At 35.9% G+C, this 20868-nt stretch overlaps 1 protein-coding gene and 1 long non-coding RNA gene across 4 annotated transcripts; one reads left to right on the top strand and one right to left on the bottom strand.

Annotated features, from left to right (window-relative positions):
• Positions 1-5415: 5415 nt before the first annotated feature.
• Positions 5416-10278, bottom strand: Clec4e (C-type lectin domain family 4, member E). Of its 3 annotated transcripts, XR_001233008.1 has the most exons (7): positions 10020-10277; positions 9119-9211; positions 8430-8519; positions 7393-7544; positions 6683-6792; positions 6107-6177; positions 5652-5744 (listed from the first exon to the last, which is right to left on the bottom strand). XR_001233008.1 is itself a non-coding variant. In XM_005378867.2 (6 exons), the coding sequence occupies exons 1-6, from the start codon at positions 10054-10056 to the stop codon at positions 5588-5590; spliced, it is 639 nt and encodes a 212-aa protein (XP_005378924.1). In that variant the 5' UTR covers positions 10057-10276; the 3' UTR covers positions 5416-5587. The 3 variants fall into 3 exon arrangements, 2 of the variants coding, with proteins under 2 accessions (XP_005378924.1, XP_005378925.1); XM_005378867.2 differs by lacking the exon at positions 6107-6177 and having other exon boundaries at positions 5416-5744; positions 10020-10276; XM_005378868.2 differs by lacking the exons at positions 6107-6177; positions 9119-9211 and having other exon boundaries at positions 5416-5744; positions 10020-10278.
• A 1978-nt stretch (positions 10279-12256) lies between these two features.
• LOC106147963 lies at positions 12257-17725 on the top strand. The gene is made up of 3 exons (XR_001233011.1): positions 12257-12496; positions 14160-14322; positions 17619-17725. It is a non-coding gene; the product is annotated as an uncharacterized LOC106147963 (long non-coding RNA).
• The last annotated feature ends 3143 nt before the right edge of the window (positions 17726-20868 follow it).

Raw genomic sequence — 20868 nt, 5'->3', positions numbered from 1 at the left:
ATATAAATTTTACACTAATAGAAATATTATCTACATACACTTAAACATCTTTTTTAAAATATTAAATATTATATATACAATTTTTACACTAATAGAAATCTTATCTACATACACTTAAACATCTTTTTAAAAATATAACAGTAGTTTTGAAATTGTTTTACACTATATTCTCCATAAGTGTTGCTTCACTGTGTTATCATAATTTAAAATCATCTTAAAATCTTAAAATATTTCCACTAGATAAAGACATTCCCTAAATGTTTCTGGAACAAATCGCAGAGCAATACCAGTTCAGAAAAGGAAGACAGTGTTCCAAGAAGAACTTTTCACCATGAAAGTATGGGACTGACAGAATTATTTGAACATATTGAGAAGTGCTGTGCAAACCTGAAGGCTTGGGGCTTCAACTCTGTCTGGCATAAAAACTAGACAAGTATGAAAAATGAACCATTATTAACTACATGAAAAGCAAAATATGGTCAAGAATATGTACTATATCATATTGTAATAATACACAGTAGTGCATTACTTAGCTGTGAATATGTACAAATTCATAGCATTGTAAATATTAAATATTAATTTTAAAATAATCATGTGATAGGAGACAATTGTGCATACATGTGAAATAGGAACAGAGAGAGGGATGTTCTTGGATTTAGTAGGGTGGAATTAATAGAAATCATATGCAATTTAGGAAAATGAAAAATTTATATGTAGTACAAACTGTACATGGAAATTATTACCAATAGAAACTCAAATAGATGAAGTAACATCTAAAGGTCTGAATGTGTTGCTTAGACCTAGGGATCAGAAGTAGGCAGTATACAGCTCTTTTGCATTACAATCCTGCTAGAAGAATTTTTTTAGAATAATGTACATGTGTATACAGAGTGTGCAAATCTGGTCATCAATCACATCAGTATTTTAAGAAAAATGCTTAAGCTTTTTTTTTCATCCACTTTCTGCTGCTATAATTAAGTACCTGAGTTTGGTAACATACAAAGAAAAAAATATTTGTTTAGCTCATAGTTTTAGAGACAGAAAGTGCAAGATCAAGTGACCCCATAAGATTACTCTCTGACAGGGACACTCTGGCTGCCTCACATCGTTGTGTGTGATATTACAGTGGAAGCACATGGAAAAGGGTAGGAGCAGCCACACGGCGGGACAGAAAGTAAGAAGGACTGAGAAACTAGACTCATTCATTTTACTGGAATCCACTCTCCTAGGAACTATGGAGGGTCCGTCAAAGCTATATTAATCTCTCTCCTTTTTCTCCTTCTCTAGCTTCTTTTTTTAATTAAGATTATTAGTAAACTTTAGATATACTTAATGATCATGTTCATCATAGGGAATTTGTGCTTGTATAACATATATTTTGATTCCTCTTTTTTTCCCAATCCCCTCTCCTTCCTTTAATCCCTCTTCCCCTATTTACAAAGCTTTGTTTCCATTTTATCCTTTTTTAAAAATCATTTTTTCTTTTCTCTTCCTTACTTGCCCCTCCCCGCACCCTAGTTCCTCTTTCCATTTGAACAATTTCTTCCCAATTCACAATATCTACCCTGCTCTGGGTGACCTGCAGAAACACCCACTTCACCCCACCCTGTCTCTTGATGGTTTCCTCTTTCATCTCTGACAGCTGTGCTCAGCCACCTTTACTGGTGAGTTGAATGGCACCCTCATCCTGACATTTGCAGACACCTGGCTCCTCCGCTAGGACGCTTTCTAGAATGCACTGGGGTTTCTACACTCTCACTTTCTCCCCCAACCCTTAATTCTCTCCTTTACCCAGTCTCTTCCAACACAGGCTCCAACAGGGCTCTCTGATACGTAATCAAGGTCCTTCCCTTTCTCATAAAGAAAAGCTGCCTTGCTCTGCTTTGCCCCACCTGAAGAATGATTTTAGTAATGAATTATTAAGATAGATACATACCTGTACACCCAGAACTCTGGGAGGTTGGGGTAGGAGGTCTTAAAATTTGACTCCAGCTTGGGCAATTGATGAGAACCTGTCTCAAAATAAATAAAAGGAAACATAAGAAAGGGGATTGGAAAGAGTGGAAAGAAGGCAAATTGAAGACCAAGAACTATATACTTTTTCTTTACTTAAGGAATCTTTTAGGAAATAACATCAGCAGATAATCATTAAAGCATATAAAGTTAAAGAATTGTTTAATTTCACTTCAAATTTTCATATCTTAAATTCATGTAAAAATAGATTTAATGTCTAAAAATAGCACTTATTCTGATTTCTCTTTATTTTTGCAGAGCTGAGGCTCAAACCTAGAGCCTCATACATACTGAGCAAATGTGATTCTTTTTATATGTATGTGAGCCTTTGTGTGTGCCTGTGCATGATGCATCAATATTTGCCACTTCTTGTCTTTCCATCCTTCCATGTAACTCTTGTTTTGGGGAAGAAAAAGGAATACTTTTTTCTCATCAGATGTCAGATCCATGGCTGAGACTATTCAAATAGAGGGCAGGTTGACAAGAGAAAGGCATACCCACTTATTCAATGTACGTTTTACAGGACACGGGAATCTTCAAAACTGAAGACTCAAAGAAGCAGAAATCTGCATATTTTATGCGCAATCTGATAAAGAGGTTAAAAGTTCTGGGAAAAAATGTAATTAGACAAAGAATATAGTCTCTTAGTAACAAACTAGGGTGTAGATTTAACGGGATCAATTTGTCCAGATTCTTCTGAATTCCCTCCAGGGATGCAGTGGAACCCCAGGTATTTGAAGGTATGTGGGGGAGAAGGGAGAAGGGCCAGACCGGCTCCCTCCACAGCCAACTTGAAGGAAGAAATGAGAAGAAAAGTGAAGAAAGACCTTCCTGCTGTTTCCATTTTCTCAGTTTCCAAATTGCCACAGCCCATCAAAATCATAGCACTGTTCTGGAATTATATTCCACTGATGATCATGGTAATTATTTTTATAACTGGAGTTTGTCATTTTTATCATTTTTATCTTTATATAGGTGGACTGTGTAGGAACTTTTGATAATGAACATGTGCGTGTATAATTTTTATGAAAAATATTAGTGTTTTTTTAAATAAAATTAAAGAACCCATTAGCATTTCTATTTAGTTGTTTCCCCTAAGGCCTCATGTGCTCAAAGATGAGGCATTTGGAAGTGACTGGATTTGGAGAGTTATATCTGACTTGCTCTTAGGAGGTGGGGTCTGGCAGAAGAGGCTGGTCACTGGGGATGACCTGAAAGGGATTAGCATCCCAACCCCCCTCCACACACACGCTTCCTTTGCCTTTTCCTTCCTGGATCACCTTTCTTCCCTGACTCCCTGGTGCTGTGTGACTTTGCCTTGGAGCCAGCTGACTCTAGACTGAAATGTGAGCCAAAATAAACCTTCCTCCTTTGAACTGTGTTGGGCCCTGTGTTGGGTATTGGGTCCCAAAGGTGAGAAAATGCCTAAGACAAAACCCAAAAACTAGAATTTAAATCTTACTGCTTTTTTATTTTTGGAGTATTATTAGAAATATGAAGAATTAATCACATTTTTAGGAACCCTCTGTTTTCTGGGATATAAATTGGTTAAGTCTTTGTGGAACCTCAAAGTAGTATCCACTGGGTGATCTACCTCCCACTCCTAATTTTTCCAAAGAGATTATTTCTGCTTGGATGATCTTCAACTACTAAAAATGTAGCAATTATGTCTTTGCTTTAAGGATTGTAAAGACAAAGATTAATTTTATAATTTTACAAATATATAAGAAAGTGTAATATAATATTTTCTTACATTTCTATTACAGGCAGCTAAACTATAAAATAATTAAGCTACAATAAAGTACCTATTAACAAACACCTATGAACAAAAAGAAAATCTTTGTCTGCTTTTTAATATTTCCTAATTGATATTATGATTTTCAAAGGGGAATTAAAACCAGGGATGGAGGCTAAAACCTGTAATTCCAATAATTCAGGAGATAGAGGCAGATCACAAATTTGAAGCCACCTTGGGTGATTTAGGGAGACCCTGGGTCAAAATAAACCTACGGGAAAAAAAAGGAGCAGGGAGTGTCGTGCAGTGATAAAGCACTTGCATAACATGCCTGTCGGTCTAATTCCCAGTGTCACAAAAAAAGAAAAGAGGATTAGAAAGTAGATTTATTTTTGGTTAAAGAACTTTTGGCTTAAAGGCAAGTTGATTTCAAAACTAGATTTTTCACAATGCCACATGAAACAAACCTTTGTAAAAATAAACAAATAAAAAGCTAATATATTAAATGAAGGAATGATTCAAAAGCTAATATATTAAATGATCTCAGTCCTCCTGGTCTGAGCAGACACACATTTAAATCCATCCCCTGCCATGCTTTACGTCTGCTGCAGATGTATCCTCATGGGGCAATAAGGCCCAGTAAGTACCCTGTAATTCCCAACTATTGTTCAGTACTGCTCTTGACAAACAACATGCAACCCATTGTACGTCCTCAAGCCCTGTGCTAGGCAGATAGACACAACTTTTTTGTGCTGAACTTTCCCCCTCAATAGTCCCATTGTGACTTTTTCCTTCCACAGACCCCCTTTTCTATGCTCATGGCCCTACAAAGACCTTATAGCCTGTAGGAGAGTAGCCAGTCAGGTGTCTAGCAGCAGAGCAGTCCCTCTCAGGTTTGTTCCAAAATAAATCTGTCCTGTGAGCTCATACTTCTCTTTCCTTTTTTTTTGCTTAGCATTAAAGTTATTTGTTCAGTTTAATTTTTGCATTCGAGGATTGCACAGTCACTCCAATGTGTGAATATTGAGGGTCTCTTTATGTCACTATACAGAAGAAACATTGTGATGAAAGCTGGGGCATTATACATATTCTTGAGTAGCCTTATTTGTATTGATATCATGAGATAAGGGGACAGGAAACAGTAGATTTGCATTTTTTTTTTCTTTTTGAATAATTCCACTGATAAACTCTAGTGTTATCTGAGCAGTCAATCCATATGCAGGTGAAATCAGGGTATAGGAAAAGGCAGAGAGAAAGTCCAGGGAGAAAGGTGTTGCAGTGTGTTGCCAGCAGCTAAGCATGGCAGGTCCTCAGGAAAGGTCAATTGCTTATGGCCGGAAAGCCCACACCAGACTTCCTAGTGAGCATAATTTTCGTGACTTACTAGTATAGAGACAGAGTCTATATTTGCCTGGGCAGGAGATATAAAGACTATAAAAGATGACAGATTTGTCAGGACTTAAGGAGACCGTCAGTTGATCTTTCAAAGGCATTTTTAAAACCTTTGCTGAAATCTCTGCTTGCCGTATGTTCCAATACTTTCACATAAATACAAATGTATCAAAGGAGTGTTCCCTCCCTCTCACAGCATTTACTAATAAATTTCATTGTAAATTCCAAGAAAAGCAACTTAGAATAGCTTAGAGACAAATACACTTCAGCCTATATCATGAATTATAACACTAAAAACTACTTATTTTATTTTTATCACAATACCAAATACTTAAGAAGTCCTCATGGTGTATACTGAACATTCTCTCACAGGGTTTATGGGTGTGGTCATGCTTGTTCCTCTTTATTACAGATTTAAACCGTGCCTCCTGTTCTTAGATAATTTTCTTAGTGCAAAATATTTATTTCTGGCATTTCACAAATCCAAAGCATGTTGAAGAAACAGGGTGCATCATTCCAGTTTTTCCGTGGGTTTAAAGAGTCTCTTATTGTGGCACAGTCCTCCAGAGTGGCTAAATTGTTGGGCTCCCCTGTATCCCAGAAGCTAGAAAAGAGAGAAGGGGGAGTTTAAATCTCAGGAAGGGGACATAAAGAAATCTAATCTATTTGGGCAAGTCATAGTTGTGTCACTTAACAGTACAACAACCCTACCAGGTAGTTATTATCATCTTCATTTATCAGTGAAGAAAAGGAATCACAGAAAAAGCTAGAGCACTTGTGCAAGACTTAGAATTTGTGAGTACTGAGGCCCAATGGGTTCCACCTCGCTTTCTAGTCTGCCATACCCCTTCATGGTTTTAGACCCAGAATGAGAAGGTGTGGGGAGGACTGATACCCTGGCGGGTTTGTTTCCTTTGCACTACTACCTCACTTCAATCATGGTTCCCTATTCCACAGAATACTCACTGAGAGTGGTTGTACTGTTAGAGCTGTTAGTGTGGTCACATAATGCATCTGCCTTTTAGGATCTTCAAATGCTGAGTAAAAAGTAGCAACATTGATGTATCTTAGAGAGTGATAATTTTGGTAAAATGGAATGAAAACAAAACTTTGAAAACTCTACAGTCCTGTGTTTTAATGGTGTAAAGGCCTTATTAAAAGGATCTTATGATGAAGTGGTTCCCATTTTCATATTGTAAGAATCTGCTCCCTATCTCAAATTATGTTTCTTAAAAAATTTACAACAGTTTGAAGAGAAGATTCAATTTTGCTTTTTCTCTCTTCTGCATTTTACCTCATTGATGCTTCCATTCTAGTCATGTCTTTTTCATCTATTATTTCATTTTCATTCTTCAGACAGTCCGAGGGAAAGGAAGACTGCACCTCTCTTTCTCTCCTCTGCTCTAGCTAATCCTCTTCCTCCGTAGTAGTGCAAAAGATGGATCTGAATGCACCATGTGTAACAAGAGGAAGCTCCCTCAACAGTGCTCTAATATTAGGACTGGAAGTAGTGTGAAAATTTGCCTACAGAAAGGTTCTTACCTCATAGAGAAAGGTGTGCCATCCACCCACTGCCACTGATCCTCAACCACCTGGTCCGACAGTCCAATATAATATTCTTTCTTTTTAGGTTTTGTGTAGTAAAGGAATTCCTATGGAAGAGACACAATCAAAAGAGAGGAAAACAGCTATTTCAGTTCTGAAGATATTGAAACTAATTGTTAAAAGAAATAAATTAGGATTTAAGCTGGAGGTGATAGATAAACAAAACTTGAAAGTATAACATCACCAGAGTTTGTCTATTAAATTTTTTATTGTGGTAAATATACACAACAAAAATAAACTGAAAAAAATAACTTCAACATAGATGTTCGGTACTTACCCAGGGTTCAGGTAGTGTTACTGGTAGTCAGATCTCTTGTGTATATCTCTTACAAAGCATTACCAATCACAATTTGGAGATAATGAAAAATAATTGCTCACTCTATTTGATATCATGTGCTCAAACAATCAACTCCCAATCTTATTTTTTCTGCTGCCCAACTAATAGAACTCCATGTGGAAATCAACTTTTTGTTAAATTCTCCTAGTAATGAAGATCAGTTAAAGTAGACACGGACTCACAGAGGTAATGGGAATAGCATACCTGTCAATATATTCACTGAACAGTTATTAAGAGTCAAACATGTACGGGGAAACAATGGGCCCTGTGAAGAATGTCACATTAGCGTCAGGATCTATGCTTAACTTACCTGTTCCTCCACCGTGTTGATAACCACAAGATGAGCCCCCATGCCTGAGCAGTTGTTTAAACTTGCTGTCCAGGTCATAAGGTCAGTAGAAAAGTAGTAGCAGCTAGATTGAAAATGTTGCCAGTTCAGTGGACAGCAGTTCTTAACTGAACCTGGGGAGAAGCTTCCGTGAGTGTTCTAGTTGAACTGAATAATTAAATTTAAAGTTTCTTCCCATCTTATGGAGTCACACATTTTAATTCATTTATAATTAGAAGCTTTGGAATCCCTTGTTCATATATCACATCTTACTGTCTAAGACTATAAATAATTCCAATATCAATAAACATAAAGACCACTTTTCTTGGTTTTTGAATGTAATGTTTATTTTTTAGATACCAAGAAATTCAACTTTATATGCATCTTATCTCAATATGTCATTGATATACAACTCTATCATCTATTCTTAGTCTACCAAGGTCAAAAATTATAACATGCATTTTCTTGGGTGACTCCTAAGTCACCTGTCTACCACTGTTTAAAATCATACAAATTGCTGGTATAAGAGTGATTAAATTTCTTGTAATTATAGAACATTACTCTTAGAAATTTATTGAAAATAAAAGTTTACTTTCTCTTCATTTAATTAAGAAATTATAGCTCAGAGAATAAAGTCACTCTCCCAATGCCATATATCTTTTTGTCAATATGTGGAACAAGACAATATATAACAGCATTTGGAGTATATTTCTGAGTTACTTCCAAATTCTCTGTACATTTCTTTCTCTGTTGGAATAGTAAATGAAAACAAAAAATACAATTTACCTTAAATTTATTTTAAATAAACTCTACTGTCCTTGAGATTTCCTGCCCCAATACTAATTACGTTTCCAGAACTTTGTACCTTTACCCTTACCAATTCCTGCCATACCAGAGGTGGGATATTACATTTTGATTTTGAAAAACATAGGACATAATTTTACTTACTCCAGAGTCAGTTCAGAATACACAGAATGCTGATGTATAAATTTCCATGTTTAAATTTGGGGCAATTGTACCTGACCCATCGTTGTTGCAGGAAATTTCTGGAAAATACACTTGTGGGTGCACCTTTTTCTCACCGCAAATCCGCAAGCTCTGATATGTTACTGTAAGATAAAGGGTGCAGCACATTTTGGATAAGAAATTAATACTCCAATTTTGTCCTCACAACATAATTATCAATAGTTTTGATTATTTTTACTATCTACTCTTCCACATGCAGAAGCACTGGGGTGCACTTGCTCAAGAAATAACAGGGAATCCAAATTTCATGGTTTTCTTGATTTACAAAGATAGATTCACTTTAATTCAGACTCACACACCCAAGGGGAAACTACTATGTTTGCACTTACTCTTATGACAAGTTGAACCCTCTCTAGTCTTCCTTCCTTAACATTTATTTTGTTTGTGCTCTTGACCAGTAAGTCCAAGCTTCAGGCTTGAATATCAAAGAGAAGACTTTAGTGATGCTAGCAGTATAAAAGAAAGAACTGAAGACCACTAAGAAGATATAAAATATCCATCATGAAAAAACTGTATCAAAGAGCACCTAAATTTAGTAAGAGTGCTGTACCAGTTGGGGTTTCTTGCCTGAGGAACACCCTGGAATTAACAGGGGAAATATGAAATTAAAGATCCCTTCTTAGGAGAAGAGAAATCTCAGGCATCACAGAGGATTTGATTGAGTTAGATTTCCAGAACCCACCGACACAACGGGTGATAAAACAGGCAGTGAGCAACAGGATGGAGATGCCAGCCCCAAACCAGAAGAAGCCCTGGTGAGAGAAGTATCTTTTCTCTGTAGGAAGAAGGCACAAACATAGTCAGTGTTCCATGGTAGCAAAATCTTATGTATTATTTATTTTTTCAACTCACACTGTGTTGAGTAATTCCCAAATTTTTCCATAGATGAGAATCACTTGGACAGTTCACTGAAACACAAAGTTCTAGGCCTTGCTTCCTGTGTTAACAATTCATTAGGCCTTGTACAGAACCCAGAAGGTTCTGAGGCTATTGATGCTGGTGTATGAAGGCAATGCTTGAAGAACCACTGGTTTAATCTATTCCTGATATGAAGACTGACTGGTGAAATTGGATGTGTGATTTGTCCTAAGTCTCTTATTTAAGAGATACTTTTAAAACTACTTCAAAATTTTTTCAAGGCTTTTTTCCCATTTAGTTTTTCTCTCTTTTTATGCCTTCCCACCTCACTCCAATTCTGTCATCATTCTTGCTTATGTAAGTGTCTCATTTTCAATCTGTTTTTTACCTTAGACAGAACACTGGTAATCACATAGTAGTGCCTCCCTCCTTCAAACGTACATTTTACCAAAAAAGTGAGAATTAAGATGTGAAGTGATTTGCTCTTAGGACCCTGAGTGTCACAGAAACACAAAAATACCTGCCTGGTAGCCTTCTTTGTACTCAAGAGACCAATCATTTCTCTATGACTCAGTCTCTAAACTCTCCTTTTTTCTCTTTCTGCCCCCTTTCATATCTGTGTGCTCTTTTCTCACTTGACTGAATGCTGTTGATTCTCCTGTCCCTTGCCTGTACCAATACAAACAACAGATCCATGGAATGAAAGGAAGAGTGGCAAATCTTACCTGCACATTGTGATGCACAAGGTTCGGAGGAATTCATTGTTCTTTTCTTTCTCTGTCTCTGTGTTCCTCTCCCTGCTCTCTCTTCTCAGTATCTGGGCCAAGAAGTGTTTGGTTGATAAGATCTTAGAAAAAAACAATCTTGAAAGATGAACACTTTATCTGTTTTATAAAGTCCAACTGTGAAAGATCTACAATATGAACTTATTCTGTGGCTGTGCACTGACTTCAGGATTTCCTTTCTTGCATAAGTAGAGTGTACCAGGCAACATGTCAATTCTCTTCACTCCAGAGAGCAAAAATATGAGGAAATGATGAAATAGTACTCATCAACACAAGAGGTGACTGTGGAGAAGACAAGAGGCCATAAACAATGTTCTATTTTGTGTGACAAAATGTCTCGTTTTCTTCAAGGTCTAACTCACCTCCAGGTTTTCCTTGATAACACAAGACTCCTCTGCTTTCCCAATTCTGCTTTTATCTCTACTACCCACTCATTTATTAACCTAAAAGGAGGCTCAGACTCCAAATCCTCATTATACTTCACACAGAGCTGTATACAGAGTGTGTGCATTTATGACTTAGGTGTGAGAATTTCCTCTTTTGTCTTTTGCCTCCTCCTTCACTTGGATCTCTTGAACATTCTCCTGCTTGGATTTGTGTGTCTTTGCTAAAGAGTTCACTGCAAGCTCATGGATCACATTGTTCTCAGCTGGCTCAGCACCACACAACCTCACACAGCTTCTGAAGCTTCAGAGACCCTGCAGGGCCTTTAATGCTACTGTTCTGATCTGCTCGAAAAGCTCAATTCTGTGTGGCTGTCAGCTTTAGAAGAAATGGATTTCATTGTCAGAAGAAGCAGTTAGAGAGTAGTGCTTCTCAGGAATGTTAAATATATGCCATCTCCCTCCTTAAAGGCATTCAAGAGTAAGATTATTCTGACTTCAGCTGCGTTAAATTCACAAAGGTTGAAAGGGAAAAGTATGTTCATATGGCTCCTTCATACCCACTTTTGATTACTCAGGCATCCCATGTGTTAGAAACTATTTTGGTCCTAAAGGGACTTTTTCTTATTTACATAGATTAGAAAATTTCTATTATAGTCTTAATTTCATTGCATTATGGACATACTAGAATAATTTAAAACTATCAAATTAAGTTGTTATGATTGGTATAAATGTCCTCCAAAAGTTTGTACGTTAAAGGCTTCTCCCCAGGGTGGCAATGCTGGCGGCTGCTACGGACTTGTGAGAGGTAAGGCCTAGTGCAGACTTTTAGGTCCTTGGTGACTGTCTCCCAGTCTCCCAGTCTCTCTCTGCTTTCTGGTTTGTGCCATGTGGTGTCATTCTCATCATGAACCAAAACCACAGAACCAATTGAACTTGGACTTGAGGCTCCAGATCCATGAGCAAAAATAAGCATCTCTTTAGCTTGAGTGTGGCCTGTGTCAGGGATTTTGTTATAGTGATGGAAGGATGACTAAGATATATTTTATTGCAAATAGCATTTGACTAGTAACAAAAGAGGAAATATCTAGTGAATGAATAACACGAATCAGTAGATAATTATAATTATCACAGCCAAAGTTTTACCGATGATGACCAATTAGTAATCATCAATGTTAATAATTATTCATTTGTAATTAATTATACACTGATGATTGAACACTCACTTATCAAATATGTATTTTATTCTCCATTTTTTCCTTTTTTATTAGCATACACCAGTGTTGCAGTCAGTGGGTTTCCCCGTGGTGTTTCCCCGTGTGCACACACTGTGTACCAGTTATGTCCGTCCACCTTTCTTCTGTCCTCACTCTTCCCTTGCCTGGTCATCCTCTGAGACCCTTGCTACTCACTCTGCTGACTGCTCTGTTGCTAGTGGTATTTTTAACAACTCTTCTGCTGTTAGACTAACTTGCTGAAAATAAAATTTTAAAATTTTACCTTTACTCATTCCTTCTCTAATTTTCTTCCTTTTTACTGTAGCTCCACTTTCTAACAGATATCATTTTCCTCCTGTATAATGAACTTTTCAGATGTCTTTAAGGCAGCTGTGCTGGCAGAAAACTCCCTCCACATATATTTGCCTGATAAAAGCATTCTTTCTCTTTCACTTTCTTTTGTGTTTTTTCTCCGGTACCGGGAACCGAACTCACGACCTTGCACTTGCCAGGCAGGCGCTTTTGCCGCTGAGCTAAATCCCCAGCCCCTCACTTTCAAATAATAATTTTACTGCCTACAAAATTTTGCCTGGTGCGTTTATTCTTTTGCTGCCTCAAATTAAATCGGACTCCATTCTCTTCTTGCTTACATAGTTTCTATGGAAAAGTCAGATGGAATTCCTTTTTTTGGAGGGGGAGGTGGTTTCCAGTACCGGGAACTGAACTCACAACCTTGCCCTTGCCAGGCAGGCGCTATGCTGCTGAGCTAAATCCCCAGCTCCTGTCAGATGGAATTCTTATATTTACTCCTCTACAGGTAAGGTGACCCTTTCAGAATTAAGCTTTCAGAATTTTTTATCTTTTATCTTTTGTTGTACTTAAAATATCTTAGCCAAGTGTATATTTGTATGTATACATATTTTTACATAAATATATACAATTTAAAAAGTAAGAGATCCATTACTAAAATAAATGGCTCTGTGAACCTCTTAGAAATGATGCTGTCTAGTAAAAAATGCTTTGGCTTATTATTGCATATATGAACATATGGTAACTCCTATTTTGACTGAGATTGTACAAATATGACATGATTAAAAGTCAAGTGAAAAATGTTTACCCAAATTATGCTCTTTCTTAATATCTGTGACTCCCCACATCATTAAATGCTTGATAACAATAAAGACATCTTGGTTTATACCAATCATAACAACCAAGACCAGGCTTCTAGGTTCCTGACAATTTAAAGCCAATATTGTAAACTATAGTATTTGTCTTGGGATAAGTAACTCAGAACCCACTGAAAAAACCAATTCCCTAGGAGTTTTCTATGATTTGAAGTTTATTTTTTTTTATTTTAAAAATAGAAGGAGGAAAACATTAACAGACAGACGACCATTTACAAAATAGCAAAAGAACAATACAGACAATACAGAGTTACAAACAAAGTGGTAGGAAATTAACAATGCTTGTTGTATTACATATTGATATCTTCAAAGTGGTTTCTCATGAAAACAAATAGAGACATGCAATACTGATCAATCAAGGACTCATTAACTGTTTCTTTTGCAAATCAAAACAACATTGAAATTCCACACTTACCCTAGCAAGAATGGCTAGCATTAAGAAATTAACCAATAACAAATGCTGGTGAGGCTGTGGAGAAATAGGAACTCTTCTCCGCTGCTGGTGGGAATGCAGACTGGTGAAACCACTGTGGAAATCAGTTTGGAGATTCCTCAGAAAACTAGGTCTAGAAGTCCCATTCAACCCAGCTATTCCGCTTCTGGGTATTTTCCCAGAAGATCTAAAAATACCATATCACAGCCATACATGTGCACCTATGTTCATAGCAGCACAACTTGTAATTGCTAAATTGTAGAAGCAACCCAAATGTCCATCCACTGAGGACTGGATAAGAAAATTGTGGTACTTTTATAGAATGGAATATTACTCAGCTATAAAGAAAGATAAACTCGAGGTTTTATAGGTAAATAGTCACAACTAGAGACAATAGGGTAAAGGGCAACTGGGATGTGGGAAAAGAGAAGGGAAAGAAGGAGAAATTTTGTATGGGGTTTATTTTTAATTAAATGTTTTACTTATTAGAATCAGGACACCAGCTGCAATGACAGAAATTTGTGACTCTTTGGAGATTTATACTAAACTCTATGAATGGAAAGTAAATTGAAGGCTGAAGAGGTGTACAAGAAACTATTTCTAGAAAACAAAGAAAAGTTTACATATTACTACATGAACATCAGACCAAAGGGAGTACTTTATGAACATTCCACATTCCCTGGAGAGGCACAGATTTTGAACACAGTCTGTTCACCTGCTTTTAGGAGTGTTTAGTTCAAAACAGGATTTTTAATGGAATGTATTTCTCTGGTTTTATATATTAGGCTAGCTATTCCTTATAACTTAATATGAAATTATCTAACATTTTTCCTCTGCTTATTGCTCTCCTCTTTATATCTCAGGAACAATGTTCTATTTTTCATTAAATGTACCTGGTTCTCCTAGCTACTATCAAGATGGGGATTTTATTGTTGGGGGACTCTTTTCCCTAAGAGTGACCAATGGAGACACAAGAAGCAGATATGAATTTCACCATACATATCCTATGCCACAGGATGTACATGTGTAAGTGCATGTCTTACCTACATACCAGATTGTGTTAATGCCTAACACAGGATGTACATGTGTAAGTGCATGTCTTACCTACATACCAGGCTGTGTGACTGCTCCTAATTTTCTAACAGATATGGCGACTTGCAAAGCACTCTAGAGTTGAGAGGTATTTTTCTTTTTTCAAAAGTACAGGACATTGTATTGAAATCATTTTTATTTATGTCATTTTAATGTGTTTGTTTGGAATCTCTTTTGTGTATTTCCTTGAGTAATCTAAGAAAATATTGTTTTTCCTGAAACATAACCTGATCTACAAGTATATGTAAAATTCTAAATTTTTATTTTTACCATTTTCCATTTACTTAATTCCCTGATCTTAGTTTTTCAGACACAAGCCGCACTGAACATCAAAATGCCAAAATTATAAATTTGACTGTAAATCTGATTGTAATTCTGACTTTGTGCAGATTTCTCAACATTTTTTAAAAAACAGACTCACTTTATTTCTTAGGTTATTGTGCACATCATCAGCATGCTTATTGTCTTTCTTAGAAGTAAAAACTTAGAAAACTGGGGGCTGGGGATTTAGCTCAGCAGCAAAGCGTCTGCCTGGCAAGCGCAAGGTCGTGAGTTCATTTCCCGGTACCGGAGAAAAACCAAAAACCAAAAAATAAAAATAAAATAAAAAAAACTTAGAAAACTGTCTTTTCACCATTATATTATAGGAAACTTACTAAGCATTATCACCATCAGCTGGCCATGATTTTTGCTGTAGAAGAGAGCAATAAAAACTTGAATTTGTTATTCAGTATGTCCCTGGGATTCCAGCTCTTCAATGTTGACTACACAGAAAGGAAGGCCATGGAGAGTTACTTGTCTTTGATTTCAGGAGAGATTCCTCCAATTCCTAATTATAACTGTAAGCCTGAAAAGAGAGACAAGCTGGTGGTTGTGATCAGAGGCATTTCAGCAGGAATATCAATTCAAATTTCCCACGTATTAAGTTTCTGCAATGTTCTACAGGTAGACAGAAAATTCTGCTGTTTGAGATTAAACAGAAAAATATGGTAGTGAATGCCAAACAAAATTCAATATATGCTTATTGAAAAAAGTTGTGACATTTTGAATTATAGTTTACTTATATTTTTTCTCTAATATAATTTATAAATAACATAAAAATATATTTTTACAATAAAATCTCCATTTGAAAATATTTGAAGTGGAGAAAAAAATTATGCAGCTGAAATAATTACATATATCATCTCACTATCAGAGAGAATTTTTATGTTATTTATTCATGTCAGTATCTAGTCTGTTGTTTTCCTAGATAATTACAAATCATTACAAATATATTGGAATATGGACATAAGTGCAGGCAAAGATTTTCTGAACAGAACTCTAAGAATACAGAAAATATTATTACAAATGGAATTACATCAGATTAAAACTTCTGTGTGGCAAAGTTTAACAACCAGCAATGTTAAAAGACATTCTACAGAAAGGGAAAAATAATTCTACCAGCTATCCTTGTGCTAGAAGACTAATAACTATAAAATATAGAGAACTAAAAAAAATAACACCCCAAAAGGAATAACCCAATGAACAAATTGGCAAATCATTTGAATAGACACTTCTCAGAAAGTACAAATGTCTAGGACATATACAAAAAAATATTTACCATATTTAGCTGCTACAGAAATGTAATATATAAAAATAACACTTGAGGTTCTCTCTGAACCCAGTCAGAATGGCTATGAAGAAGACAAAACCAGTAATGCTTATGAGGGTGTAGAGAAAAGGCAACCCCTCTGCGTTGTTGATGGGAATGTAAACAAGTACAGCCACTATGGAAATCACTATAGAGGTTTCTGAAAAAAATTAAAACTCAATTAAAACTCAAAAATTAAAAATCAATTCCATTTGACCCAGGTATTCTTATCTTGAGTATATTCTCAAAAGAGTTGAAGACATACTCCTATGGTGCTGCATTAATCCCTGTGTTTCTACCATCACAAGTAGCAATATGCAACCTCTGGAAACAACCTAGATGCATGTCAGTAGATGTCTAGAGAAAGAAAATATGATGTATAGTCATAATCTAATATTATTCATTTATAAAGAAGAAGGAAATTATGTCATTTGCTTTGATATATCAAAGCTCAATGGATGAGCTTTGATAATGGTAAATGAAGTAAGTCAGACACAGAAAATTACATATTGCATGGTTTCTTTCATATGAGCAATAAAATATAAGGAAAATAAAGGAAAGATAACAGGAAACACAAAGGTAGAATTTCTACATTTGGATAAGAGGATCAGAGGCAGGAAGGATAGGAAAGAGAGGAAGTAAAAGGATAAAAAATTGATCAAGATATGCTTTATACATGTACCAGTTTTCTAAAGTGAAAGTAATTATTATACATTGCAAATATGCATTAATATAAAAGAAAAAACCAAGTACTTTGTACTAGAGTAGGAAGAATAATGACTTTAAGTTTCTCATAAATCAGCGAAACTCCATTCCCGGCAGGCTCAAGAGTGCAAAAATGTCAAATTTTCATCTGTGAGGAGAGCCGCTGGGCACCCTGCTCAAGAAAGGCCACATATGAAATTGGTTTCCTGGCATTCATTTCTTTGCTCATTTAACTTTGCTCATGGATTCAGAGGCCACTGCAGGCATGGCTAAAGTGGGCCTATCTACTCATCCAGCTGCCAACACACCTGGGCATCACGCATGTAATGCAGATTTTGTAGGCATGAGGAATGCAAGAGTTGTTGAGTAAACTACTCTTCAAAGGATGCCCTGTGAGGTCAGGCATTTACCCTTGGCAGGTGGTTTCCTGAAGCTGTGGAATGAATTGAAAGTAGCAATGGAGGACATAGAAAGTTGAACAGGGCAAGAACATGGATCCCCTCCTGAGGAAAGCTATAGGGAACGAGTGGTGCCACCTCGAAGGGCCGTTAGATGCAGTAAGCTAGGCCAGTGATGGTGAACTTTTAGAGCTTTCAGTGATAATAAAGAGCCTGCTGCAGCACACATGCCATAAGTTTTCCCCTACTGGGCTAGGCTATGAGGGAGGGATCCTCTCGCCACCCCAAGCACTCTCAAATTAACACCTCATCACCATATTACTTGGATAATAGACATGAGTTAAAGTTCTTAATGTGTGATCTAGTGGGTTTCAGTTTTGTTGTGGTCTCCTCATTTTCTAGTTCCTTATTTTTCCTTTAATAGTGGGAATGTTTACCCTGTACAATTGTATATTGAGAATATTTAACTCGGTTTTTGAATTCTTTATACTTTATAGCGAAGGGTCTGCCTTGAGTCTCAAAGGAGATTTTGGATATCTAAGCAACGCTGAAACTTTGGGGAACAGAATTAGTACATTTTTTGGTTGTATTCATGATTGTTATATCATGGTAAGTAGAGTTATGATCTTGTATTTACTTGAAGATTAAATATGGTTATTGGAGATGTGTTTGATGTCAAGTTGACAAAAGTTGGAAAGTGCCAGTTAACCTGCATTCTCAATCTGCTCAAGTTGAGAGCCACCTAGATTAGAAAACTACAATTCTGAGTGTCTCTGGTTGAGTTATGAAGATGTGACCTTGAGTATTAAATCGTGTCCCTTGGCACCTTCATTGCTATTGTTCTCTGCTTAGATTAACTGCATCTGTGAAGTGAGCAGGTTTGCTCTGTGCTGCTCTTCTGCCATAACATTTTGTCATGGAATCAGTATAGACTTAGTTAGTTTTCCTTCATTGCTAAGACAAAATGCCAGACACCCAAAATTAAGGAAGGAAAGGTTTATGCAGCACACAGTTTGTAGAGGTTTTAGTTCACTGTCAGCTGGGTCCAAGACAGGGTGGCCTAGCTCAGAAGCAATAGTTCATGGTGGCAGAAGACAGCAAAAACAAGAGCATAAAGAAAGGAATGTGAGAGCTAGCCTCTTTCCCTCCACTGTATGGTATGCAGGCTACCCGCGCAAGGGTGGTTATACACTCACACCCATACTCCTAGCATTGGACCATGAATCATTCACAAACTCTAGAAGCCCAGCCCAGCCCCATGACTGCATGAGGCCTTGGGGGGACATCTAGACACAAACCATAATGCAGTCAATCATTGGGACTGAAACATCTGAAACTATGAACCAAAATAAACTGTTCTTCTTTTAACTTGTATATGTCAGGTATTTGGTCCTAGTGTTGGGAAAGCTGAACAATGCATACATGTTCTAGGGTTGTGTACGAAATCAAATAATCCTGCAGGTAATGGCTAATCTTAGATGTTTGACAATGACTACAAAAAATTCATTATTCCTAATGATCTGTTTACATCATGCCTTTTCAAGGTAGATTAACAATATATAAATAAGCAAAAATTTTTTAATATTATTATGAAAATTTTGGGTAATACACCCTTAGCAGAATGTATTTTTTTTAATTAAAAATAGCTCCTATATGTGTCTTTCATAATGAATGAGGACAAAGTTTAAAGGGTAGCATTTAACTCTTACTGTTTGTTTTGAAATTTCTTTAAAATAGTTTATCCATATATCTCTTCATTTCAAGAAATTAGTGAAAAATTAAGAATGCTTGAATAGGGAAAATTATAAAAAATTCTTGAAAAGTTAGGTAAAAAATTATTTTGAATTTTAATAGAATTCTGATTGAAATTTCAGTGAAGCTTTACAAGAATGACATAAAGTGCATTTTCTCATAAGGAAATAAATTGTCCATGAAAATTTATTTCTTTCAACATTATTTTATAATAATTAGTAAAATGATGATATATCATTCACGGATACTCATTCAACATTATATTTCTCTGGTAGACCCCCATCAACAATTAAAACTTTGAGTATCAGAATCTTTCCTGTCTCCATTTCTAAAAATATTTTTCCACATAGTCTGTCCTTTTCTCTCAAGATCACTTTCCACATTCTTCACTCTCATCTCCTTTCATTGTTCAATGAGACTTACTTTTTCTATTTCATATGGATTCAAATGGATAATCGATGACTTCTTTCTGATCTAGAAACCATTTCTTTACCCATATTGTGCAGATTTCAGCATGCAGTCCCAAAAGATGTACCTTTAAGGGATTAAAAATGAAATTTTTGTATAAAGAAATAAAGAATTATATATGATATGTGCTTCCTTCTTGGAGACCCAAGCACTAAAATGTATGGAACAGACAGAAGGAATAGAATGTTTCAAAAACATGTCCAAATGCTTGGCAGAAATCCAATCTTCTGGCCTTTCCATATATTTAAGTGACTATTCCTCAAATATATATTTCTAACAAAATGTTAACAAATTAAAATGTATTGTAAACGGCCATGCCACAGAGTTATCAGTGCACGGCAAATGCAAAATGCCCATCATGCAACAGTCTTTAAAGAGCATCTGAATTTATTTTATTATCTATGACGTGCAAAATGTAAGTAATGTCCATGAGCCATTGAGAGAATTTTCATTATATAACAACCTGTTTGGCCACCTTGCTCCAGAAAAATCAGTCCATGTGAAATCCCCTGTATATGTTTTCCCTAGGACATTGTGCTTCTTAAAGTTCTCTAAAGATAGGCTTTATTGTAAATTTTGAGACAATAATTTCCTTGATCTGTCTTCTCCAAATAATATATATATATATGATTGAATTTTGTCTTGTTTCAATTTCACATATACTGTACCTCATACAATCTTCTGTGACTTGTTCGATCTCCTATGCCCATTAATAAGGACTTATACATAGGTGATAGCTGTATTTTATACTTTTAACTGCTGTATGCTATATTTCACTGTTTAAAATACATCAATAATTAGTGAATTCTCTCTTAACAAATATTTGAACTATTTTCATTTTTTCCTATTTTTAACAATGTTTCTTCTAATATTGCACAAATCTACTGCCACATAAGTGCATATATTCTCTAGAAATACAAATTTTAGACATTTTCTGTGTCAAACAATATTCATTTTGGAGGAATACTAAATTGTTTTAAACTTATATGTATGGGGCCAGGGATATAGCTCAACAAAATAAGCACCTGCCTGGCAAGTGCAAGGTTCTGAGTTTAATTCCTGGTACCAAAAAAAAAGAAAAAAACTATACATGTAACAGTTCGAATTTTCAACACTGTACATATAAGTTTTCATTAGTTCCCTTCTTTACCAAACTTCAATGACTGTTACACTTTTAATTTTGTCACTTCAAGATTATGAAATAGTACTTCCTTTTGTTTGAACTCACAATGGTATGATTAATGAGACTGCCATTTTACTTCTCTATTTCTTTGAAATTCTGCAATTTCACAATGACATTAGAAATATGTTCCCTTTGTAATCCTTTCTAGTGTTTTCTGGCCTTTCTAAACATGTGGATAGCCTTTCTTACTTCTGGAATGCCCTTTAATGTAATTTCTTCAATATTTTGTTCTTGTATTTATTGGCTATTTGTATTTATTTATCTGAGAAGTATGTATTCATCTCAGCTGCCTATTCAATATCACTAGTCATTTGAGAAGTGCAAATTAAAACAACGTTGAGATT

The sequence above is a fragment of the Chinchilla lanigera genome, unplaced genomic scaffold, assembly GCF_000276665.1.
Source record: "Chinchilla lanigera isolate Chin_1 unplaced genomic scaffold, ChiLan1.0 scaffold00012, whole genome shotgun sequence".
NCBI lineage: Eukaryota > Metazoa > Chordata > Mammalia > Rodentia > Chinchillidae > Chinchilla > Chinchilla lanigera.
The sequence above is the reverse complement of the archived record's forward strand: the minus strand, read 5'-3'. Positions and strand labels throughout refer to the sequence as shown.